We start from the raw sequence: 26,426 nt of genomic DNA, 5'->3' as shown, positions 1-26,426 counted from the left end.
CGGAAGTGGGAACTATGGGATAGCTGAGGAACAGCTACCCACAGTGCACCGCTCCTGAAATCGATGGTAGCCTTGGACCATGGACACAAGCAATCGATTTTGTGATCGCATTGTGGACGCGCAAAACCGATTTTATAACATCGGTTTCGTAATATCGGTTTAAACTACTTCGAAATAATCGTGCAGTGTAGACGTAGCCTGTGATTGAGATAGGTATCATTCTTTCTCTCCTCCCCACCCTCTTGTTTTTCAGGAAGCAACTGACTACTTTAACATACAAGGAATTAATAACCCAAGCATTTACTTGCTCAAAACCCTGGACTATGATAAATATAAATTTATGCAGTTAATTTTGTATGCAAGGGTGAGTTTTATAAGTGAGCAAAACATCTCATTATTCACAGCTGCTACGTCCTGGTGTGTATTCTATCCACCAGTATAGCTGTAATTGTCATAATAACAATAGTTGCAGGTCTAGATTCTCAGCTGGTATAAGCTGGCATAGCTCCATTGAAAAATCGAAGAAGATATACTGGTTTATATCAGCTAAGGATCCAGCCCAGATTTTGCAGGGGCTCCAGGAAAGGGGGTTCTATGGCTGGAAATATGCCTTGCATCTGACAGAAACGTTCTGATTTTCCATATAGGACAGGGAACCTGGCAACCCAGATGGTAATACAGCCACTGCAACAGTAAACGTAGACATCCAACAAACTGACACCAAACCGCCCTGGTTTCAACCATGTACTTTCATTAACGCGGACAAGAAAGTTTGCATCAGCACTGGCTACACTGGAAGGGTCAACATCTCAGAGAAAACGGTAGGCAGCGAACACAGGAGTGTATGCTTTCAGTCTGTAGCCGAGGACAGGTCTTTAGCACCACAAATATGGTCCAGGCCAGATCAGAGCAGAGGCCTAAGGCCCTGATTCCCAGAGTCATGCGATGTTGAAACCTCAACTTTATATTATGATGTTCCTAGCTCCCATTGTGGTGCAGAAAAGCTTGAAAACGTGAGCCAAACAAAGGTCAAGGCAGTGACTTCTCCCTGAGTCTGCAGCACAGTCGTTGGGGAGGAAGCCAACTGGTCCTGCAGCAGCCACCATCAGGGAGCAGACCAGGCCCACTCCTTGGGGAAGGGCTTGCCATATTTGGCAGGCATCCTACCACCATCTCTTTCATTGCTGGAAGCATGAAGGGGACCACCCCTCTAGTTCACCCTTCTACTAGGGTGTAGGCCATGGTAACAGCTCCAATGTCGGGGTGTGCCTAGGGCTTCAATCCAGCCTCGATACAGGACCTTTTCTCTGAAAAAGTTGTTTGTCTGCTTAGCAGAGGTGCCTCCTGCTGCACCCATGTGATGCAGCCCATATCTACACCATCACCATACTGCACCAGACGTGCTTGTTGCTTGAGTTTACAACATTGTATTACCATCCTAAGAGAGATGAGAGCATTGGCATAGAGTCAGCATGGATGTGCTTAGCAAAACAGTTGCTCAAAAAGCCCTTTGGGAAATGAAGGCTTTGTAATGCGAGCTCCAGCAGCTCCCTCTCAATAGGGAGGAACGATAATAACGATGCTAGAATGTCAACTCTGCACCCCTGTCCAGCACTGACCAGCTCAGTTCATGAGGCATTTGGAAAATCTTGTACACATTGGTCTCTGTCTTGTACTTGTACACATTGATCTCTCCCTTGCCCGAGGACAGGCTACAGGACTGGACCCTTTGTGGGGTTTGCTCAGCTCTGTTCCATGAGACAGCTCTTTTTGTTTCTTCGCACCCCACACAGAAGATGGTTACAATCAAACGTGGTTTGTTTTCCTCAGTGACCATTTGAGACTATGTTCAGCAGAATAATGCATGTTGGGGAGGCTGGGACAAGAGAGGTTACACTGATAATAAGTCACCCTCTCCCCTAAGGACCATGCCCAGTACTGGGTGCATCACTTAGTCATGAGCAGACTTTTGACTCCAGTCATAAATTAGGACAAGTCAGTGCAATGGCAAGTCTGAGTCAACCACTGAGACTGAAAATTCCCAGCAGCAGAGAGTTAATTGCTTTTGATGCATACCTAGTGCAAGGAGGGATCTACACAACCCCAAATCCTATTCTCTATCATCTCTTCTCTGCAATAGTGCATGTGAGCTAAGTATCACTTGGATTGGAAAGTTCTGCAGGCATCTAGTGTTTTGATTTTAAGAGTCTTGTCTTGTTGTTGCAGACTGAACCGCTGAGCCTAAAACCTGGGCCCCTCTCTGCCATTGACCCTGACTACACTTTGAATGAAAAAATAGTGTATAGCATTGTTGGTGGTGAGTAAAGTTCCTATCTTCCCAAACATTCATTTCCATCGGTAATATTGCCAAGTTTCCCCTGCCAGTGGGGGGAAACCTCAGAATTAATATACAGTCACAGCAATATAGCTCTAGATCAGAAAAATAATTATTGCAATTAATTGCCTGTGTTCCTGTAGTGTCTAGAGGCCCCAACAGGATCGACTCAGGGCCTCCATTATGCGAGGTGCTGTACAGACACACAGTGGGAACCTCATAGGTTTCTTGTCTCTTTAGACTGCAGAAATGGGGAGAAAGGGAGCAGCGCATCTCTGCAAGCAGAACTCAGTGCAGAGTGTTTGTTGGGGGTGCTCTTTTCTCTCAGTTGAAACAGCAGGGCCAGCGCTTCCATTTAGGCCACCTAGGCGGTCGCCTAGGGCACCAGGATTTGGGAGGGCAGCATTTTGCTGCCCTTGGCGGCAATTCAGCGGTGGGCGGTCCTTCCGTGCTCTGGGTCGTCGTCGGCAATTCTGCAGTGGGTCCTTCACTCGCTCCAGGACCCGCCACCGAAGTGCCCCGAAGACCAGGAGCACGGAAGGACCCCCCCCACCGCAGAATTGCCGCCAACGACTGGGAGCGCGGAAGGACCCCCGCCTAGGGCGCCAAAAACCCTGGCGCTGCTCCTGTGAAACAGATCTTTATCCTAATGACTGGGGCTGACTTTTTTCATTCCAGTCACACTGATTCCAGCTAGTCTTCAACCTGCCTGAACCAAAAATTCCTGAAACCCTCATTTTCATTTTTAGTCGAGAATTTTATATTTTCACCACTGTACATTGCAAAAAGTTCTGATTGGGATTCCATGTGTTAGTCTTGATTTCAAAAGATAAGGCTTGACTATAATCAGCTGATTTCTCAATGAATGAATAGCACATTATTTCAAAGTTTTTTTGTTTTGTTTTGCTTTTAAAGAAGGAGGTCAGTTGATTGACAAATACAATTCATCCATATCAGACAGATTGTTAGTTCTCTGATCTTCTTTATTTGTTCTGTAAGGCGTGGCCTATCTGCATATCCATATGGCAATACAGAACAGAGTAGGGAAAATGATGCTGACAGTGTTGTAAAAAATCTCTTCATTGCTTCCCAAGGCTTGTGTTGTCACTAAGGCACTGGACTGGGACCCAGGAGATCCAGATTCAACTCCTGGCTCAGCCCCAGAAACTTCCTGGGTGGTCCTAGCCATGTCACTTAGTCTCTCTGTTCTTCAGTTCCCCCCATTGGCAAAATGAGATCACCTCCTTTGTCCTGTTAGATTGTAATCTCTCCGAGGTAGGGACTGACTCTTTCTATGTATGTACTAGCACAGATGGGCTCATACATCAATTGGGGCCACTTAAGTGCTACTGTGATAGAAATAAATAAGAAGCGTTGCTCTTCTACCTCCTCCATCAGGCTTGCATGTGTCTTCCTGTTGTTCTCATCAGGCTAAATCCACACTTTGAGGTAGCATTGTGTCCATGTTATGCGTGTCCAGTCCTAAAGCCTGGCAAGGCGATAAGGAGATGAGGTCGTGGGTTGCAATATCCGAGGTGCAAAATACATGAGCCACAGCAACATTTCTTAAAGCTCTAGATAAGTTTAAGTATCTCTTACAGTCCATACTAGTCCTAATTAACCTTCCCATTTTCTTTAGGAAACAAGGACGATGTATTCTTATTGAACAGTGATACAGGGAATATAACTATGAACAAAGCAGCAAATACTACAGACACATTCATTTTGCATGTCATGGTAAGTCTGTTGACATTCCAGAACCCCAGGTCTCAGCTCCAGACTTCTGGCCTCCCAGGAGGACAGTGACTTTACATGTGCTAGGAGTCCAGGAAATCACAGTGCTTCTGCTTGTGATGGAGAGTAATTAAGCACGTGCTTTCCTCTTAAAGCAGCCAGTGTGCGACAGGTGTCTGGAAACAGGTGCTTTGTTCCTACAAGCAAAATTCCTGCTGAAATTTTCAGCGGGAATTTTGACCTGTGTAAAAATGATTGGATTGTGCCCTCCAATCAGGACGTAGGAAGCAATCGTAACTGAAGAGCCATCCATTTGGATTAAAATTATCATAAGCTTAACAGAAAGGAGTAGAGCTGGGGGACTTTGGCATGATCTGTGTGTGCACAAAGGCAGCTATTTAATCAGCCCATATGAACAAGTTCATTTTCCAACTAGAATATAATCCAAGGAAAGCCACGAGTCTTAAACCATTTTTGGGAGAAAATACGTGCAAAACTCTAGATTATCAGGCTGTAAACACAGCTGCTGGTGGAACCTCTTGATGTTATGCAGCATAGCGGTGTCTGCTGATTCGGATCATCCTACCCTATTAATATTTTGCACTTCTGTAGCCCTTGGCGTTGAAGAATTGAAGGCACTTTACATATATAAATTAAGCCTCAAGCACCTCCATGTGATAGGTGGAAAATTTTAGGTACAAGAAGGCCAAGAGACTTGTTCAAGGTCACAGAGAAAGCCTGTGGAAGAGACTGGACTAGAACACAGCAGTTCTAACCATCAGTCCCTTGCTCTAAATGTTAACTTAGTCCTATCCCAGCCTCCCATCATGGGCCTGATCCAAAGCCCATTTGACCAATAGAAAGAATCCCTTTGACTTGAATGGACTTTGGATCTGGCCCCATGACCTCTTGTGTCTCAACAACAACGCAATAGTTGTGTGTCTGTATTGTCTCCTTTCTCTATAGGCCACCCAGGCCAACAATGCACTGAGATACTCCTTCACCACAGTAGAGATCAAGGTCATCGCTAAAAGTAACTACGCACCATACTTTGAAAACTCCAGGTACACAGGGACGGTGTCTGCTGGGCTGCCCACTCTCAGTCTTGTCATGGACTCTAAAGCACCTTCAATACCCCTGAAGATCTTTGCAGCTGATGACGACTTCCCCAATGTAAGGAACTGGAAGGATCTGGTCTGTTGCTCTACATACTTCATGCGTGGATCTGGATTGGGGGTGGGGAATGGGAGGGAAGGGTTTGCCACTGACTTGAGTGGAAACCGGATCAAGCCTATTGAAAGCTGCTGATGACATCCACTGTGACAGGGAAGCGCAGAAATCCTGAGTCTGGATCTTATAGCCTTTCAGTCTCACTGCAAGGCCCATCATTTGCTCAGACTTTGAAGGAGGGTTCAGCTTGAGGGGGACATTACTGACAGGAGCAAGTGAGGATAGGTATTTATTTGTCTGCAACCGAGTGATTAATACTGGGTAAAGAGAGGAGATTAACCGTTTTAATTAGCGTAAGGGCAGCCAGGAACACAGGATGGGTACCTGTTATGGTGCACCCTCACCTCAGGGGCACTCACTGAGGCTTGGATGCAGCATTGAACCAGGTGGACTTTGTCTCTCTTGCACCCTTTGTTGACCATTTCTTCAGGCCTGCCATGGCCTCTCCTCTCCAAGTCTTCCATGGCCTGGCCCTCCAGCCAGGTCTCCTTTTAAGTTCAGCCTCCTTCCTCTGCAAGTCCAAATAAATACCCTCTCGGGCTCCACTGACGTTTACTCCTTTTGGCTGCTTCCCTCAGTCCCTCTACAGAGTTTCTCCTATGCTACTCCCTTCCAGCAGGTTCCCCCACACCTCCACCTCCCCACAGGGATGTCCCTGCTCTTTGCAGGCCCTATTGTAAGCTCCCCCATAGGAATCTACCCTACTTCCTGTGGGCATTCCAGCTTGACTCCCCAAGGCCCTTCCCAGAGAGGCAACTCCCCTTGTTCTGATCTCCTGTCAGGGCTGAGTTCACAGCTCCATTTAAATGGACCTCGTTCTGAGGCCCTGCTGCTGGGGTCTGCCACTATAATTAAGCTCCATCTTGGGTGACCAGATGTCCCGATTTTATAGGGACAGTCCCGATATTTGGGGCTTTTTCTTATATAGGTGCCAATTACCTCCCACCCCCGTCCCAATTTTTCACACATACTATCTGGTCACCCTAGTTCCATCACACCCAGCTGGGATCACTAATTCACTGCATCATCTGTGAGGCTGTGGGATAGCTCAGCTGCTAAGCCTAGCTTGCTTTAAAGGGCCAGCCAGCTTGTGACAGGAACAGGACCTAACAGTGGAACAACATTTTATAGACACAGCAACAATCAGCCCAGCCCAGAAGCCCAGCATGAGGCTTATGCAACATTTTTGTCCCATTTAAACCTTCCCAACAGGATTTGGTTGTGCTGGTTCTTTGCATGGGAACAAATTTCACCCTGAGGGAACCATTTTTATAGGAGTAAGGATTTCCCTCAATGTTATGGGCAACAATTTCGAGGAAAACACAGACAGCCAATGCAGACGCTTAGCTCACTTTCTTATCTAATTTTTCAGAAACTCAACCCTCAAATCATGTACAACATTGCAAACAGCAGCGATTTCATGGTAACCAGAGATGGACTTGTCCTGACAAACACAACGCTGCACTCAGCCGCAACTATAACAGTGTTGGTATGTCAGCTTTCCTGATAGGCAGAGGATAGTTATTTGTATTGCAGTAGCTCCCAGAGTATATGGGGTTCCCGATCAGAGCTATATATCATAAAAATGGCAGTCCCTGCCCCAGAGACCGTACAATAGAAACATATGATGAGACAACAGCTGAGGCGACAGGGAGGTCAAGGTAACAGGGATCATAGAGCTAACATGCCTGAGAAGCCTGCAAAATACAGGACTATCTGCTAGAGCCACGCAAGAAATGGGTTTTTCCTTTTGGCCATGGAAAATGTCAATGAACACACACTCCCAAAGTTTTCCCGAGTTTTTTGGTAGAAAATTTCAACTTTTAATTTAAAACAAAACCCTAAACACCAGAAAAATATCAGTTTTCCAATGAAAAGTTAACAAGTTTCAAAGAAATCAGACATTTTTCACAAAATTTTTTGTTTAGTCAAAAGTCCAGTTTTCCACAGGAAAAAAAATTGACAAAGATTTCAATGAGCTCCACTGTCTACTAATCATTGCAAACCTGATATTACATATGCACAGAATTTAATGAAAAGAAAACAAAATTTGTCTTCTTCGAAGACTTTAGGACCCAGCTAAAAGGTTGACTGTGCGATTAACACCGTTCGTATCTATCAGGTTCCTATTTAGGATACGGACCAGCTCTTGTTGGAAGACGAAATACTAAGGGACTCATCCCGGGTGGGTGTAAGTCAGCATGAGTGGAGCTGTGCCATGTTCCAACAGCTGAGGATCTGGCACTTAATATTTTAAGTTATTTACGATTGTCGTAACAATGTTAAGAGCTCTCTTTTGTGTAGGATTTTTCCTCGGAGCTGGCTTTTTCTGGACGATCGTGCACACAGAAGGGTTTACACAAAGAGGGGCAATGTTTCTTAAAATTAAGAATCTGCCTTCCGTAGACACACAAAGTCACCAATGACTTAATTGGGAGCTATGTCCAAAGGGACCGATGAGAGATAAAGACTTTTGGTGATTTGGTATATGCACCAGTTGTAGGGAATATGGCCTCTGAAATCCTCTGATAAAGCCTTTTGGGTTTTTTTCCCTCTCTGAGCAAGAAAGGTGACTTACGCCTTTGGGTTTTCTTAAAGGATAGACCTTTTTTGTCACATTGTGTATCCTTCTGCCAGTGCAGGATTGTTTTCTGATGCATTTTTGAAGGAAATATGGTCTGGTGTTTAAAGCACAGGACTGGAACTCAGGAGATCTGAGTTCTGATTCCAGATCTGCCAGACTTCCTGCGTGAATTTGAGCAAGTTACTTTACCCCTTCATGCTTCAAAGTCCCCATCTGCAAAACGACAAAGAAATGCTTCCCCACTTCATAGTTGCAAAGGATGCTGCAAAGATTGTTACAGAATATGTATAGAACTCCAAGTGCCTCAAGCGGGAGGTGCTGTGGGAGCGTACAGAGTACTTTCACTTCAGGGGATGTTCGGAGAATGAATGAATGTAGCAAGCAGCCAATATCATCTCCTTCTCATGTCTGCATAGGCTACTGCTGTCGATGAGGAGAGTCTGCAGGAGGCAAACACTGTGATCACTGTGGAGGTCACACCTTCCACAGGTACGTTGGACATTTATTTTACATTGCCCCAGGCAATCTAGAGAACACAGATCACACATTAGAGACTATGGGCCCAATTCAAAGCCTACTGATATCCCATGGGAGGCTCTATTCTATCCTCCACAATAGCCATTGTGCAATCTCAACCTCTCCCTACCCAAAGTGTCAGGGATTTAGCCTTCGCTAGCTCACTTTCCTTTTCCCATGTATTATATCCACGTGACTAGAGCTAGGATCATGTACTGCTTCATTTTATTGGTCAGAATGAAGAGGGATGCTGAATGTTGGCCCAAGTGAGAGTCACAAGTGTACCGTGCTAACAGGTTTTTCCTAGTTTGCTTAAAAAGGAGCAGATGGCAGCTGCTCTTATCTTTAAAAAGAGAGGGGAAGCCAAGAGGTCCCAGCAAATAGCACTTCTTCTTGATCCTGCCTGCTCAGGTCAAGATGGAACATTAACTTCTGGGATCTTTAGCTCTCAGTAATATGGAGCTGTGATTCATGCAGAATAGGGTAGCCACATGGCAACGCATAGAACTCTTCACTTTGCCTCCTGGCCATCATGGAACCTCTTCGATACAAGGTAGTTTGTGCCTTCCATACTCGTTAGCAATTGCTGTTGGATAGAATTTACAAGTCAATCAGATCTGAAGCTTGGTGAGCTCCTTGTAGTCTGCATGAGTATTGCACGTTAAACACACAGAGTGGGTCAGAAACCTCAGGCCACTTTGCCAAAAAGCCTTCTTGGTTTATATCCTACTACACCTTGCAGAATGTTGCAGTTGATATCCTGCATTACCTCACCACTATCCACCACCAGCAAAATGACGCTTAGACATGACAGAAAGATATGACAGGCCAAGTGACAAAAGGTTTTCCTGAAATATGACCATGCTATCTGAGGACACACTCATCTGTGTGGGCAAACACCTGCAGCTTCACATGCAGACAGGTATTTGCATGTGCAAAAACAGGTAATCGCATGCAGGAGGAGTCCCCTTATAAATGCAGATTTGCCTGCACTCACAAATATTGCTGGTGCATTTTGGAGGACCTTTTAAAATAAGGCTTTATGAGTTTTCTGCTGATTCTTAACATTCATGCCAGTCCTGGATTTGAGCAGATTTAAAATTCTGCCTGCCCATTAACATAATCCCACTTTTAAAGGGTTGCAAGGAGAGAGAAATTTTAGCTCCTTCTCCTCCAGCCGATAGAACACACACCTTTCTGGGTTATTTATATTGAAACCGTATGGCTTGTTGTATCAATCGTCACCTGCTTTACTTTTGCTCTGTTCAGATGAATAACGTGTTTTGCCATTGTCAAAAATAAAGTATCATGTAGCTAAAAAGTTAACCAACACGACCTCGGGTATCTGTTTGGTCTCCAGGTACAACTACTCTTCCTACCCCTACCACCACCACCACCACCACCACCTCTGCTGCTGCTGGGACAGGAACCACCACTCCAAAACCTTCTGGTTCATCATCAGCTTCACCACCTGGAGTAACTAACACAGCCTCTATGGCCAATTCTGGATCCACAAAATCCACTTCTTCAGTGAACATGATAACCAACAGCGCTGGCACCTCTGGGCCCACCGGAAAGCCTGTGACAGGTACTCCCTCAGGCTCACTTATCACTCCTCTTGTAACCACAACGAAGCCTGCTACCACAAAGTCTTCTACCAGCACCGTATCCAGCATGCATCCAGTGGGGCCTTCAGAATCCAGAACCACCAAATTCCCCATAATAGGAACAAACCCAGGTGGAACTGTTCAATCCACTGCTCTGCCATCTTCCCCATCTGGCGGGTCCAGCCCTCATCTTACATCAAGTGCAGTAGCAAGCAGATCTCCAAGGCCATCAGACCCCGTGTCTTCTCAAACATCCTTCACAAACAGCCATCAGACAGGTAGATAGATGTGTGCGCTACTCAGAATCAAGGCGTTTCCCCCCCATCCGCCCCCCATATCTCTGCACTCAGCAAATTTTAGTTTCATTCTCGCTGTCTGTTTCTGATTTGTCCTTCTTACAAATGGGAGAGGTTTCCAAGGAAGTCTCAAGAACTGCTGCAGTATTGGTGACTCAGTAGGATGCACTCACCCTTTGGGATCAATATTCCTCATCAAAGCAGTATGCTATTGGGGAAACACTGCACCACTGAAGATAGCGCTTTTTTGGGGTGCACAGCAAGGCTCTGACCGCTTGGTGTCATCAAGGTCCCATGGCAGCCCAATCTGGATAATTACTTTTTAGTGCTTAACTAAAATCCCAGTGCAGCTTTTACCAGATACAGCAGTCTTCTTCAAGTCCTGTTCTCAAATGTTGCACGATATTGCCCCATGTTGTCAAACTACTGCATTCCTGAGGCGGCTGCATTTCAGTGCTGGAGAAAGGGACTCCTATGTCCATATAGTTTGTGAATTGCTTTGGAATTCTTTCAGATAAAACATGCTAAATAGATTGGGAATTTAGGAACAGCCCTTTGAAGGCAGTTAAGTGTAAGGTGCTCCACCCCAGATGCAGCCGTGAAGGACATTGTGGCTCAGAGACCCCTCTCCAGCTCACAATTCTACCAGTACTCAGGAGGGTAGCACTTCATTGCTGCTGACCAGAGCTGGTCAAAGAAATTTTGATGGAACCATATTCTGTCAAAAATCAAAAAACACTTTGTAAAATCAGATACATTTTGCCAGAATTTAAATTTCAGAAGAAAAAAATTTAGGAAAAAAGGTTCTGAAAAAATTAGAAAAAAATTAGAAAAAATGGGACGTTTTTACATTTTTTGGAATAAAAATGTTTTTTTTTTTGTTTTAAAACTTTTCATTTTGAATTTTTTAAATTTTGTATTATTATCTATATTGCTCCCTACTAATAATGTAGTCTGTGTTTTTAATAGAGCTGTGTGAAAAATGACAAAATGTTTTTGTGAAAAAAATTCAATTCTGCTGGTTTTGGAAATGGAACAATTTCTGGATTTATTTGACATTTTTTCCCCCCAACAAGAAATTTATTGAAAATTTATTTCACTTTCAGAGATTGTCAGTTTTCTGAAAAATTTCAGTTTCTCAGTTTTTGGTTTTCTGTGTTTTAGAGTGAAGAACTAATAGGGATTTTTATATGTGTGTATATATATAGTGCTACAGTATAGAATCTGTCAGATCACAGCTTCATGCCAGCACTGTCAGGGGGCTGAATGGCTCATCTATCTCAGTGTGCCAGAACCATTTTAAACATCACAAAGTATGAAGACTTTTGCTCTGGATAAGTCCGGTAGCAGGTCCTCAACTGGATAATGACTTCTTTTCAATGCTCTGTTAAGTGGATCTGGATCACTGCAAATCCTCAGTTTACCTGAAGATTCTCTCACCACTGGTAGGCTGTTGATTCACTTTGTGCTAGTTTCAACTAGTGAAATGATGCCTCTGTGGAGTCTTGCTTCTTTTCAGACATGCCAGTTGCTCTGTCAGTGGATTCCTCGGGGCTAAAACTCTGTTTAAGAGATCTCACCGGCAGCATGTGGGGATGGTTTTCAAACTTCAGCTTGCCCTTTAGGTGCCCATCTTCAAATATGGCTTTATATTTTGTTAAAATGAGAGACAGGGCCCTACTGACTGTTCTTCCTCCTCTCTCATGTGGAGGATATTCAAGGGCTGGTGCTACTGTGCATCAACTACTATAGACTTCAAGTGATACCCATGAAACAAAAGAAGTTTTTTTTAACAACAGCCTACTGTTCTCAGAATGACCAAGTCCTGGTGATGTACAATGAAACCACATTTCTCCCGTCTAATATTGCTGTTTCACTGTTGCTGGGATTACACTGTTGCTGGCTCCACAATTCAGCTGGAATCAGATTGGTCATTGAGCTAATAGCATAGTTGCAAATATAGCAGCGGAATGGCTGAAGCCTTCTTCGGCAGTGCACATAGGCAGATAGTCTTTGGAGTTGCTGGAGTCACACTGCAGATGTACTTTTCTTCATTGGAAGCCTCTACCTTCACAAATCACAGCATGTACTGCTGCTTCTTTCTCTCCAGGGGAGCTGCAGCTCTGGGACAAAGTGGTTCTTGTTTCCCACACTTCTTGCAACACTGCCCATTGGCTGGACAACTTCTTTTTTCCTTGTTATGTCGCTTTGCGCAGTACAAACGCTGGACAATGATGCCTACATTCTCAGTCCGTCCGTCTCTGTCCTGCTTCCTGAGTCTGTGTATTTGTTCTGCACTAATGGCTATCACTGTTTTGATCTTTTCCTTGGACAGTTCAGATGCTCTTGCTATTTAGAAGGGCTAGACTGTTTTCCCTTCACGATCTCTTTCTCTAGGGCTAGACTGTTTTCCCTCACAATCTGTCCTGTAAACTGGAATCAGGTGTCCCGCAAACGACTCTGTCTCTAAATTATGGATCCAAAGTTACATGTGGATGCCAGAGTTCTCAGCTCTGTAGAGTAAGCATCTATTCTCTTTTCGGCTTCTTGGTGTTGGGTGAAAAATAAACAAACAATCACCTATCTCTTCAGTCTCATTCTTGAGACCACAGTACACAAACACTTTCATCAGCTGTTCCAATGTCTCACTCGTGTCTCATCTCCAAAGAGGTGGTAAAAAAAGCTTTATTTTCTTTTTCTCATAGTTATCTTCCATGGTCAGCTCTGTATAGAACTCAATTCTTGCTTCCACTGCTTCTCTGCTCGTGCAAAGATTTGTGTGTGGAAATCCAGCTTTCCCAGTCCCTCTATGCTACCTGATTGCTCTATTTCTAGGTGCAGTTTTGTTTGCCTGTTAATCATACTCTCTCCCTTGCTATGGGTCTCACTAGATTGACCGCTGTCACCATGGTTTCATATACTGCATTCTGGGTAACAACATGAGAGGAGTTCATGTTTCTAAAACTAAACTGGCTCTTTAGGAAGAGAACTATTTGCAGAGGTGCTGCAGCTAGCATTCTAGCCATGTGCACACAAATGGGGTTCTTGTTGCATTCTCCAAATGTTTCCCTCCTCCAACCTGTGCTTTTCTCCAAGATCCAGGCCAGAATGTGTACCTCCATTTCTGGATGCCCACAGTTAGACTGATGGGGCCTTATTTTCAGAAATGCCGAGCACCTCCAGTGCCCAATGACTTCAGGGGGGGTTGCAGGTGCTTCAGACTCTCTGACGGAAAAACAAAAGCACACCTTCCCCCTCCCAGCAAGTTATTGAGTGCCAGAATTAGGCCAATATTTTCAAATATTGGTATCTAAAGTATCTGAGACTGAAACATCAGAAACTGAGGCACCCAAACACAGATGTGACTTTAAAAATTTGGCCCTTAGTATCTATTTATCAAACAAACAACATACTGGTGACTAGGCAATGAAATGGTTTCACCACTGTACTAAAAATATGCTCGCTTGCGGTACTTAAAGTGACAGAACTACTGCCCTATTTTCCTGTATACACAGTATATTTCAGAGGGTAAAGTCAGCACTAGCAAAGGCAAGGACGAATGAGCCAATAGGCCTGTTCTGTGTCTAATTGCTTTGATTCCTGTCCCCAAGGCTGTTCTTTGGTGTCAAGGGATTTGTATGCTAAGGATTGGAATGTACTTTAAGGATGTGAGCCAAAGTCCATTGAAGAAGTCAGTGGAAAAGTTACAGTACAGTTTAATAATACTCAATTTACGGGAGGTGGATGCTGAACTACACTTTAATTTCTAGGACATGTGCACCAAAGGGATACCTTATCAGAAAGAGTAGAGTCTTGCATCAGTTCTGCAGGCTGCATTTCCCATCACTAATCATGGCATCAAACACAATTAAGTAGTAAAATTTCATACAAGTGCCAGTCCTCCACTGTCACGTTAATAATAAACTGTTGGAGCTGTCACTGGCCCAGGTAATATTCAAAGTCCACAATGAAAACATGCCAGCGAAAGGGCAAAACATGCTATTAATTATCATGAAACTTGAAAGAAATTGGTTTACGATTCAAAGTGAGGATGGAATAAGAAACAAAAATTCCTAGAGGCAAACTAAATAGACAAATCCTCTGGAAGTATAGTACCGTATCTCAGTTTTGATGCTGATCCTTAGGCTTCTCGTACCTGCTAAGTGCTGAAAGCGTAACCCAAACTTACAGCCAGGAAAAGCTGGCAATTCATCATCAACGAAGGATTAAACACACTTTAAAATAGTGCAACTTAAAGCAACTCCCAAGTCACTTTCTTCTGCGCTTTACTGCAGCATAGCAACAAGCACAGTGGCCAGTATCGTGGCTTTTAATAGCACTGCAGCTGTATTATGGCACAATAAATCCACCTTTAATAGACAAGAGGGTAGAGGGTGCTTCTCAGATCCCACTGACGTCAGTGCAGATTGCAGCCATGTAACAGAGATCAGAATGCCATTCTGGTAATTTTTTATCCCCTGTTTTTACTTGGCCCTGAATCTCTGGGCGAGAACGCTGCCGAAAGGATGCCTCATTTTCCACAAGAAAAGAAAAAAGTGTTTTCTTTTGCTGGTGGAAATTTGTAAAGCAAAAATTGTCACACAGCTCTGCTCTGGGAAACATCACTGTTTATTTGCTCATTCACTTACCCAGTCTAGCCAGTAATAAAGAAGATACTGGGATGAGAATGGATCCTACTTGCCTTTTAATCATTTGAAATGTAAAGTAATAAACTCCAGCCACCATCTACCTTCTCACTATGGGTGTAAACTTCTGTCCGGCACTGTACAGAACATGCCACAGACATTTTGCTAAACCACAGTTATCGATCCCCACAGCATTGGGCACCTTAGCTCCCACCTCATTCAAGGTCCATGATGAGGAGCCGTGGTTAAGGAAAGGATGCTTTGGGGTTTAAATGTGATAAGCAAAATGTCAACACAACACTCCTGTCCCAGTCCAACAATTCTTTCCCAGGAAAAATTCCCCATTTGTTTAAATGGGAAATTCACCTTTGTAAGTTCCCACCTCTTTTTATTGACTGAAAGTTCTGAAGTCCCATTCAGGGTCCTTCCAAAAGCTGATGCCTCAAGCACAGCACTGCAGTGCACCCTGTCAGATTAAATGGGTCCATTTCACCCCTTGCACTCTGCAGGAGAGCTTTGTCCTTGATCTTAGAAAAGTGAGTTTGTCTTCTCCTCCTACAATCAAGTCTTGTGTTAAAGGCCATGTATGAATGATTCTTAGAAGTGTAACATCCATTTGTTTTCCTCACAGGCACAAAAGACGAGAGAGCTAACTTGCGCTACACTGCACAGGACATGGCTGCTCTAGGCGCCACGTTGGCGGTATTGCTGGTAATCGCCTTACTCATGCTTGGATTGATTGTCTTCAAGCATTATAGAAACAAAATTGAGCGTATGGTTGGAATAAGGAGAGGCGAAGTAAGTGGTTAATTTGTAACTAGTTCATTTCAAGGTTGCCTTAGAGCTAGGAAATCATGTCTTGGCATAGGTGCCAGCTTTTACTTTTCCCTGAGGATGCTCCATCCCCATTCTGTCCCACTCTGCCTCTTCCCGCCCCCTTTCCGAGGCTCCCTGCCTCTTCCTGCCCTCCACCCTCCCCCACCCCATCAGCTGATTGGCACCGCCGCTGCTGCCCACCCACCCATCAGCTGTGGCTGCTGAGTGCTAAACCACCACTATTTTTTTCCATGGGTACTCCACCCATAGAGTCCGCACAGCATGCCTTCTGTCTGGGCCCCCTCAAAAGCCTGATCCTCAGCTGACATCGGGGTGCAATTCCACTGATGTCCGCAGAGCTGTGCCCAAGCATTTCAAGCTCCCATGTTTTTTTCCCATTTCATTTCTTCCCCCTATAATCATGAGACATTTCTGCTCTTGCCATTCCCCAGGATCCCGTTGAGGATTTCAGTAACCAAGGCTACCAAGATGATGAAAATCCTCTTTGGAGCACAAAAGATAACGAATCGCTAAGAAGCGACACTTCAGAGAACGGTACCCCTGTTGTGCAGAGGCAGTCAGATGGCTTCCCTCCTCCGGAGCCCACAGTGGAGAGCAGCATCGCAACAGCTTCCACCGCCATCAAGGACGGAGAGGAGAACAAAGAGAGAAAGAACATAGACAGCGATAAAGAAGTGAAATCTATCCTCACCAAGGACAGGAAGACAGTGGACGATGGATACAAAGCTGTGTGGTTTAAGGATGAAATTGATCTAGACACCAAGGATGATGCTGTAGTGATTGAAGACCAGGTTGAAGAGGAAGATGATAGTGATGAGGATAAAGATGAGGAGGATGAGCACGGAAGTCAGCATGGTGACCCAGTGGTGTCCTTCATTCTAGACAGAGCTCAGCTCCAAGCAACAAATGGGAACCTCAAACCTGACCAGGATGCAGACACAGGAGACAACATTTTTCTATAGGCTCAGCAAAGCGAGTTTTGCCAGTCTGGAAACTGTGGGTAATTTGAAGCCACTTTTCTGAGTAAGGCTCCCAGGTTCTTTGTGCTGTGATAGAGACAGGCCTGCTAGCAAACAACGGTGGCTGGCAGATTTCACAAACATGTGATCCCCTCCTGCCTTCAAGCGTAGAGTAAATAGATTTTAAGGCCAGCTGGGACCATCGTGATTATTTAGTCTGACCTTCATAGCACAGGCCATAAAACTTCACACAGTAATGCCTGCACTGGGCCCAATAACTTGGGGTTAAGCTAGACCATCTCCTTCAGAACGGATATTGATTTAAATCAAATATCTTCTTACTCCAGAGGAGAGTCCAATCCACAGTTCCTAGCTTCAGAGGCCAGTGCCTTAGCCATTAGGCCACCAGCGCTACTCCCAGGTCTTACTTCAGCCAGGGGGCTCCAAAAATGCTTCTGCCCCCTCCTTCCAGTTTTTCTGAGGGGCAATCAGGAGAACTCATTGGAAGCGATCTAGCCACCCTTAAGCCTCCCTTGAAATGGCTGAACAGATGTGAATTTCCTAGGGCTCTCCCTGTAGATGAACCCCTCTCAAGTTAATTAGTGGGGAAGTTCCCAGTGACAACATCAGGTTTTGCTTCAAAATGATGCAGAGTCTAGAGTCCATTTTAATTGGTTTTGACATGAAACAGGCTATTGCTACAGAGGTTTGCTTTGAATCTCATTTAAATCCCAGTGCTAGTTACACCACTGAGGCACCACCATTTAGTGGCACAAAACTAAGGCAAGCACAGAGCTTCCCACTGAGACTGAATGAGCCTCATTCGCTCCCCAGGCAAAATTAACAGCTTCCCCCTTCACTGCAAGCTCATTCCGCTCTCACTCTGCCCAGAGGAGCTAGAGAGCATAGAAACAAGCGTAGCGGGAAAGACCATTACACATTTCCTGTTGGTAGCATAGCTTAGTCACGTCCTCCCCACATCAGGACTGTTTATTTGCACAAACTGGTAACACTGTAATGGAGTATTTTATTCTTTATTGTTTTTAATTTAAGATTTGATTCTTCTCAGGGGCTCACTGCTGTGATATCAATGCCGTTACTCTTGATTTTCACTGCTGCAATTTAGGATAGGCATGTGCCCCACTATGGCTTAGCGAGTCCAAAGCCAGGCCCCAGTCCTGCCGACATTGAGGCACATGCTTAAGTTTATGCGTGGGAGTAGTCCCAGTGAAGTCAATAGGGCAAAGCACGTGTGTTTGCAGGACCTAGGCCTGATCCAGCATTTTACTAACCATAAAGACCACAATGAAGAATTAAACCTATTAATTTACAGAGAATTTCAGCATGCGCTGCTGCCGGCAACTACTGGAAAATAGTCCTCTGCTTTGGGAACAGTATTGCACTTGGCTTGTTCATTGATCTCAGCTATTGGTGGGGCAGAAGAAGGTAACTTCTCCCTCACAGAGCCCTTTCCCAGATCCATAGGGACACTGGTACAACTCTCTTCAGTGGGAGTCACGCCTGGGCCAATGAGAGGAGACCTGGGCCATGAGTTAGTAGAGGACTCCTGGTTTCATATTTAGATAATGATCTAAGTGGGTTTTTTATGGTTCTCTGATCACTGTCATGCTAAGCCAAATGGATCACGCATTTCTCTGCAATAAAGCTGTGGCATCCAGGAGTACAGATAAGATTGTTATCTTTATTTCTTGGCTTACCGCCAGGCATGGGTGTTGGCCTTTTGTAACCCTATCCCAGGACAGAGGCTGGTCCCCACTGGCTCCAGCAGCTACATTTAAACCCAGAATAAAATCAATAGTGATCCCTTGCCCCAGCAGGTTCTCTCTGCTCCTTATAGGAGGAAAGCAGAATAATCTAACACCATCAGAACCAAACCGAACAGGCTTAGTACAGTAACACCAGCCTGAAAGCAGATCAGATCCTCCCAGAGGGGCAGGGAACCAGCTGCCATGGGATACGGTAAAAACCCCACAGAGTTCCTGCTATGTTCTATGGTTTGGCTTCACAGAAGCTTGGTTTTGTCTTCTCCTTATAGCCCTCCTCTAGTACCCCCTTTATACTGCTATGAATCTTTCTACAGTCTGGAGGGATGACTATACCATTGCTTCCTTTACGGCCCATCACAGCTAGTCCTTGTGTCAGCCATTGGGAATCCCCAAGGAACAAGGTGCTTCCAGACTGTGGGAACAACTCTTTGGGCCAGATTCTCAGCTGGTGTAAATCAATGTCACTGTTGACTTCCAGGGAGCGACACCAATTTACACCACTTGTGTGTCTGAATCCAATTATCTAGCAAGGTAAAATGCATGTTGCTCTCCGTTTTCCGATGTTAGTGCCAACGACACTGACTGGTACTATTAAGTAACCTGGCTTTTGTCAAATGGCATTGAGAGTTATTCATCATGGGCAGGGCCTTAGTGGAGCATGACTTCTGGTTTATTCCACTTGTTCTGCTTCCTATGGTATCAGGGTTTCATCAAGATAAGTTTGTTTTTTTAGAGATCTAACAGCAATGCACAACCACACCCACTCCTGATTTATAAACTTGTGGCCAAATTGAACTTTCACTGACACCACTGGCTTCAGTGGGGTTACTCCAATTGACACCCAGTGTAGCTGACAGCAGAACTCTGTTTTAAGACGCTCATTATCATCATCAAAAGGCAGAACAGAATCTTACATGTATTGATAAGCTGGGGTGCAAATTTGGGGCAAAATCCAACTCATTTATACCCATGCAGCCCCACTGAAGTCAGGCAGACAAATTATCTTCTGGACTTTGTTTTCATCTATCTCCTCTGGTCTCTATTAATATCCCTTGGTGCTACTGTACTTTGGCTGCTGAATCTGTGTGTTTGAATGACCACACCTGGGTTTCCATGGAGCAGCTGCCTCGCAGAGGGTGGGAGTTAGACAAGAAAGTCTCTGTGGCTTAGAATACATACAGTTTATCAGATAATGGCGGAAGACAAGCATTAGTCTCATCTCTATAAAAGGATCTCAGGCTGTAAAGGCATAAAGCGTCCATTGACATCACAAAAATTTCTCAATAGCAAATTGCTGAGCCTGTCACCTTGAATCAACATCATATAGGAGGGTATGGAATGGGCAGCCATCTCCACTGAAATACAATCCCAGATGAGAATTGTTTACTGTGGAAGTTGTCCCAGCGTTCCCTTTGGCTCTGGCTCACTCCTGGTCCTAGTGTTCTTTGACCTTGTGCTGCTACTGGCCCAAAATAACCAGGACAGATTCTTGTGCTGCTACTGGCCCAGGGAAGAGTGGATGCAATAGTTACCATTCTGATTTAGTAGCATTTGAAACCCACCTTTGTGTGGGGTGGGGGGACGGACACGACAATTGACAACACAAGGTTCAGGGCAAGAGAGAATCTCTCTCTTCCATGTCACCTAAAAAAAAGCCAACGAGGAGTTCTTGTGGCACACTTAGAGACTAACAAATTAATTTGGACATAAGCTTTTGTGGGCTAGAACCCACTTCATCAAATGCATGGAGTGGAAAATACAGTAGGCCGTATAAATACACAGCACATGAAAAGATACTTCCCCTAGTACACCAACCTCTCCATCATCACCGGACTTCAGGCTCTGTCACAGCCTTCTAGGAGCAGATCCTCAGCTACTGTAAGTCAGCCTAGCTTTTAGGCAGAAGTCAGTGGAGCTAACCTGGTTTACACCTGTGCTTTGAGATGGAAAAGGCCCTGCTAGATCATCTAGTTCAGGGCCAGATTGTGCTCTGTCTAGTTTATATTCTTCAGCGCTTTGCCCAGACTAGCTTCACTCAAAAAAGGGGCTTTCCTCTACATCCCATGGGAAAATATGCACTATAAGGCCTGGTCTACACTGCGGGGGGCGGGGGGTGTCGATGTAAGATACGCAACTTCAGCTATGGGAATACTGTAGCTGAAGTCGAAGTATCTTATTCTGACTTACCTCCCATCCTCACTGTGCGGGATCAACATCCGCAGCTCCCCCTCCGACTCTGCCACCGCCACTCGCTTCGATGGAGTTCCGGAGTTGATGGGAACGCGTTTGGGGATTGATATATTGCGTCTAGATGAGACGCGATATAGCGATCCCTGATAAATCGCTCGCTACCTGCCAATACGGCGGGTAGTCTGGACGTACCCTAAGAATAGAGAGCTGATTACAAGAAGTGTACTCAGTGCTGATGCTATATAGAGTGTGTTCCTAGCATAGCTCTGATAGACTGATGGTGGCGGCGGGGAAGAAGAGGAGTCAGTGCCAGGCAAACAGTCTTCTTTGTAAGTTGTGTGTATGGAGTGAAAGGCAGGAAGGTGGGCAAGTGGATACAAGGGAGCACGGAAAGGAACAAGGAGAATACTTGTCATGGGGGGGCGGGGATGGGGGAAAAGAAGAGAGGTGAGGGTAGGACAGGCCCATACTGTTTTCTTTTTGTGGCTGTGCTCAGCCGACATCAGAACTCTGCTAATTTTAGGCACAGATCAGTCATGCTGCCTACTCTATATAGAGCTTTGAGCGGCTTTCATGTGGCATAATGACTTGAAAAGTTTCTGACTGATGACAGGTGGCAAAGAGCCCAACTGCAAGATTCCTGATCCCTTTTATTAACCAGGAAACTACAGATCAGAGAGACAAGACTTTATCAAGAAGGTAGAGTTCCAATACAGGCAAGAGTCCATCCTAGTGCATTCAAACTTTCACACTAATGGTGCCAAGAATCATATGTTGCCCTTGCACAAAGGTACATTGACTTCAGTGGATGCTCACAGAATTTGATCGCAAGTGTATTAACAGCATTATATGAAACTGATGAATTATTAACAGTTTCTTAAGTGCATAAGTGTTTGCAGGATTAAACTATACTTGCACAAATAATCCACATTTAAGTCAGTGGGACTCCTCTCATGAGTAAATTTACTCACACGCATGTAGGATTTGCCCCTCTGCCATATACATTTGCCAAACCGGACAGTCTCTACGCAAAAGAATTAATGGACACAAATCTGACATCAGGAATCATAATACTCAAAAACCAGTAGGAGAACACTTTAACCTGCCTGCTCATTCAATGACAGACCTACGGGTGGCAATTCTGCAACAGAAAAAGCTTCAAAAACAGACTCCAACGAGAAACTGCTGAGCTGGAATTGATATGCAAACTAGATACAATCAATTTAGGCTTGAATAGGGACTGGGAATGGCTGAGCCATTACAAACATTGAATCTATCTCCCCTTGTAAGTATTCTCACACTTCTTATCAAACTGTCTGTACTGGGCTATCTTGATTATCACTTCAAAAGTTTTTTTCTCTTACTTGATTGGCCTCTCAGAGTTGGTTAGACAACTCCCACCTTTTCATGCTCTCTGTATGGGTGTATATCTCTCCTCACTATATGTTCCATTCTATGCATCTGAAGAAGTGGGCTGTAACCCACGAAAGCTTATGCCCAAATAAATTTGTTAGTTTCTAAGGTGCTACAAGTACTTCTGTTCTTTTTGCGGATATAGACTAACACGGCTGCTACTCTGAAACTAGTTTTTAAATGATATCTCACAAGGAATATTTTGTACAAAGATTATTACAATACTATGTAAGGTGTATATGCAGAGGCATAATCCATCACAAGGTGAAATTTCTCAATAGCATATTTGGGGAATTTTCTAGCAGTATTTAAATGCAAATACATCTAGATTTCTCATCATCACTACTCCCCTAAGAATGCCATAAGTTCCTTAAAGCAATAGTTATGGTATTTTAGACAGAAGTAGCAAGGCAAAAAGAGGTTTACCACTACAGGAGGTTTTGGTGTTCAGTCCAAAATGCCCATAACTAAAACCTAAATATCTGCAGAAAGGGTTGAGGTATTTGGAGGCTCAAATAAAGAAAAAGGAGAGTGGAATGGAAACTGAAAGAAGGAATTTGCTTCCCGAGTTCACTTATAGCAAGTACGCTGGCTGTTCCTGTGATTATTTGTGTGCTAAAGAAGTTTCACTGAATATTTGGTATTTGTGTAAGTAATTGCTGAAGGCAAATGTGAGTTCTCACCAGAAACCTGATTTTATGAGTTACACTCAGCCAGCCAGAGAACAGAAACGATACCATGTGACTTGTGTCCAGTCAGGGCTGGATTACCCAATAGGCAGACCAAGCACATGCTTAGGGCACCTGCAAAGCAGGAGGCGCCAAAAAAAGAGGTGTTTAAAAAAAAAAAAAAAGATATTTGCTTTTTTTGAAATATCATCGAAATAGTAATCATGGGAAAAATCAGAACTTTGCTAGACTTCCTTACACTCCACTACACACTGTTCCCTGGTTTTCTGTTCTCTTTGTATTACTTATCCCCACCTAAACCAGTGGGGTGTCCTATTAACGTAGATTGAAATAATGCGAGGAAATCAGAGACTGTAACCGATCATCCCACTCCTGGTGGTAAAAACAGACATTGTTCTAGAAGGTGTGGATGTGCCAGAAATTGAACCTGCTCATGCTGTAAATAATAGGAGAAAAGATCCTGGTATGTGGGTTGATTTCAGTACCGATGATGTAGCTTACTGGATATATCGTGGACCAAATGACTGTCAACACCACACTGGGCCATTTGAGAAATCACGTTGGACATTTACCAGTGGCAAACAAATAAGATATTGTCCACAAAATATTTTTTGGCATGAAAGTGAATGGTGAGAAATACACTCGAGAATGGCTACTGTATTCACCATCAGCAGGTCTGTGTACTGTTTTGTTTGCAAACTTTTTGCATATAAACCTTCAACATCCCAGTTTGCTGCAGATGGATTTAGTGACTGGTGGAATACTGTTTTAACTGAACAACATGAAAATAGCACTATTCACAGAGATTTCAATGTTGACATATTTAAATCGAAGACAGGGCTTTGGATTGACACAAAATTTGGAAGAACAAATTAAAGGGACGCGTGAACACTGGCAACATGTTTTGCCGCATGTTATAGCTGTTATTCAAACATTAGCTGAACGTGGCCTGCTTTTCTGGAGATCAAATGACACATCTGGATCATTGCAGAATAGAAATTTCTTAGGAGTGTTGGAGCTTGTGGCTCAGTTTGACCCATTTTTAACATGCCATATCTCAAAATATGGGAATGCTGGCAAAGGTAACCCATCATACCTATCCAAGACAATATGTGATGAACTCATTGGTCTAATGAGTGACAAAGGTCGTTCAGCTATTGTGGATGAAATAAGTACTGCTGGGTACTTTAGTTTACCTTTCACATATTGATCAGTTGAGTATTGTACTAAGATATGTGTCTCCCACAGATAGAAAACCAGGTGAACAATTTATAACATTCCTCAATTTGAAAAGCCGCACTGGTGAAGAAATGGCAAATCAAGTACTGCATTATCTGTGCCAAGTTTGCAAAATAGATTTCTCAAAGTGCAGAGGTCAATCTTATGACAACACTGCCAACATGTCAGGGCGTTATCAAGGAATGCAGAAGAAGCTTTTAGAACAGAACAAATACGCCATCTTCATACCTTGTGCTGCACACTCTCTCAATCTTGTTGGCCGCAGTGCTGTTGATTGTTGTCCAGTGGCAGTAAGGTTCTTCTCAACAGTCCAGTTACTTTATACATTTTCCTCTGCCTCAACACACCGATGGGCAGTTCTTAGAACACATTTGGGCAATGATCGTGTGCTGAAATCTCTTTCTAATACTCGCTGGGAAGCACATGCAGAGGCAATAAGTGCAATTCTAGAGTCCTACTCAAAGATTGTCAATGCTTTAGAAAGTACAGCTGAAGACCAATCACAAAAGGGAGAAACTATACGAGAGGCAGAAAACATTGCAAACAAGATGCAAGAACTAGAGTTTGTATTCATGTTGACCATGTGGAATGAAATTTTACAACAATACTTCTACCACACAAGTCAAGCTCTCCAAGAAAAAGAATTGGATTTGAAAACATGTGCAGACCTCTGTCAATCATTAGCAGACCACTTACACACTTTGAGGAATTGTTTTGAAAGATTTGAAGACATATCAATAGATATCTTGCCTGATACTAACTACAAAGAAGCCCAGCCCCACAAGCAAATCAGGAAGAAACAAGCAATTAATAGCAGTGCAACAAAAATAGCATTGAATCCTAGAGACAAATTTCGTGTATCTACTTACTATGCTGTATTTGATACACTTGAAGCTCATATGAAGAGGAGAGATGAAGTGTACAAAGAAGTATCAAGTAGATTTTCTTTTCTAAACAATATGGACTTATCTGACAAACAATATTCACAAGGTTCCCAAAAGCTAGTTGACTCATACCCTGTTGACTTGAACCTGAATCTCTGGGGAGAAGTACAGCAGTTCCACTGTTATATGCGCGCAAAGTTTAATGAAACAAGAAAAATGAAATTCAGTCACATTGATCTTCATGACACAATATTGAAAAACAGAATACAATGTGTATTTCCAAATGTAGAGATCGCACTACGTATTTTTCTAACATTGATGATTACTAACTGCTCTGCAAAACACCCTTTTTCTCAGCTGAAAAGAATAAAAAACCCTCAGAGAACAACGTGTCAGGACAGACTTGATTCCCTTTCCCTATTGCGTATGGAAGCGGACATGCTTCATCAAGTCACCTTCAATGAACTTATCCATAATTTTGCAATCAGAAAATCTAGAAAGAAGCTATTTTAATTTCAGCATACATGTAAGTTTTGTGTCATTTCAAAAAATAAAACTGTATTTTACGGTATAGTATTGTTTTTATTTTGAATTACATATGTGGGGGGGGGGGGCACCATAATCTTTTCAGTGCTTAGGGCCTCTAAAGGTCTTAATCCGGCCCTGTGTCCAATCAACACCAGCCCATGTGCTCAGATATCAAATACAGGTCAGGAATTTAAAAGATGCGTGCCCTAAAGTCAGGCTTCCAACACTGTTTATAGGCACTTAAACAAACTGATCAATATTCAAAAGCATTGAGCAGCCAGCAGCTCCCATTCTACTCAAGTGACTAAATATGGATTTAGGAGTCTAACTTTAGGCTGTTTTAAAAATAGATATCAATGAACTATTTGTGAACTTACAAACTAAACATTATTTTCCTGCAACAGGTATTTGCATTTCAGAAAATCAAAAGGCTGCTCATGGAGAATTTGCTATGAATTATTGGCCTGTCTATCCAAAACAATTGTGCATACACTTACTGCCCCCTTATGGTTGCGGGGATACTGGTCACTGCCATAACAGCATTGTGTTGCAAATGATCAGCTCATTCTTTCCAATGAAGGACACTGTTCTCACAACTATGAGATTAGCAGGAACTTCCCCAGGAAAAACAAAATCTGCACACAGGAAAAATGTGATTGATTACAACAAATGATACACAATAGAAAATAGCCCATGATATTCTCTCATAAATTATTTGGATCCACAGAGTGATCTTGAGCCAATTTGATGGCTTTGAGAGCTATACACATTGATTAGAAGCCGCATATGTCCCTGATATTCATACATATGAATGCACAAACCTGATCACAATACTAAAGCACCTGGAAACACCCAAACAGAAAATTAAAACATGGTTAGAAAAAATGGTTTAAACTTTTGGTAAGAAAAGCCGGAAAGCAGAACATGGAAAACACTAAGTCAGATTTGCAGT

General features: G+C 43.7%; 1 protein-coding gene across 1 annotated transcript in view; it reads left to right on the top strand.

Annotated features, from left to right (window-relative positions):
- The window catches only part of CDHR5 (cadherin related family member 5), a 35,529-nt gene extending 18,782 nt beyond the window's left edge, over positions 1-16,747 (top strand). Inside the window, exons 6-15 of the mRNA XM_032773448.1 lie at positions 254-364; positions 648-821; positions 2,227-2,317; positions 3,975-4,072; positions 5,036-5,242; positions 6,672-6,788; positions 8,300-8,372; positions 9,760-10,284; positions 15,580-15,746; positions 16,217-16,747. Coding sequence (XP_032629339.1) covers positions 254-364; positions 648-821; positions 2,227-2,317; positions 3,975-4,072; positions 5,036-5,242; positions 6,672-6,788; positions 8,300-8,372; positions 9,760-10,284; positions 15,580-15,746; positions 16,217-16,747 — 2,094 coding nt within the window. The remainder of the gene's footprint in view (positions 1-253; positions 365-647; positions 822-2,226; positions 2,318-3,974; positions 4,073-5,035; positions 5,243-6,671; positions 6,789-8,299; positions 8,373-9,759; positions 10,285-15,579; positions 15,747-16,216) is intronic.
- Positions 16,748-26,426: the final 9,679 nt, after the last annotated feature.

The sequence above is a fragment of the Chelonoidis abingdonii genome, chromosome 4 (genome assembly GCF_003597395.2).
Source record: "Chelonoidis abingdonii isolate Lonesome George chromosome 4, CheloAbing_2.0, whole genome shotgun sequence".
NCBI lineage: Eukaryota > Metazoa > Chordata > Testudines > Testudinidae > Chelonoidis > Chelonoidis abingdonii.
Note: the sequence above shows the minus strand (reverse complement) of the source record. Positions and strands in the feature narration are given on the sequence as shown.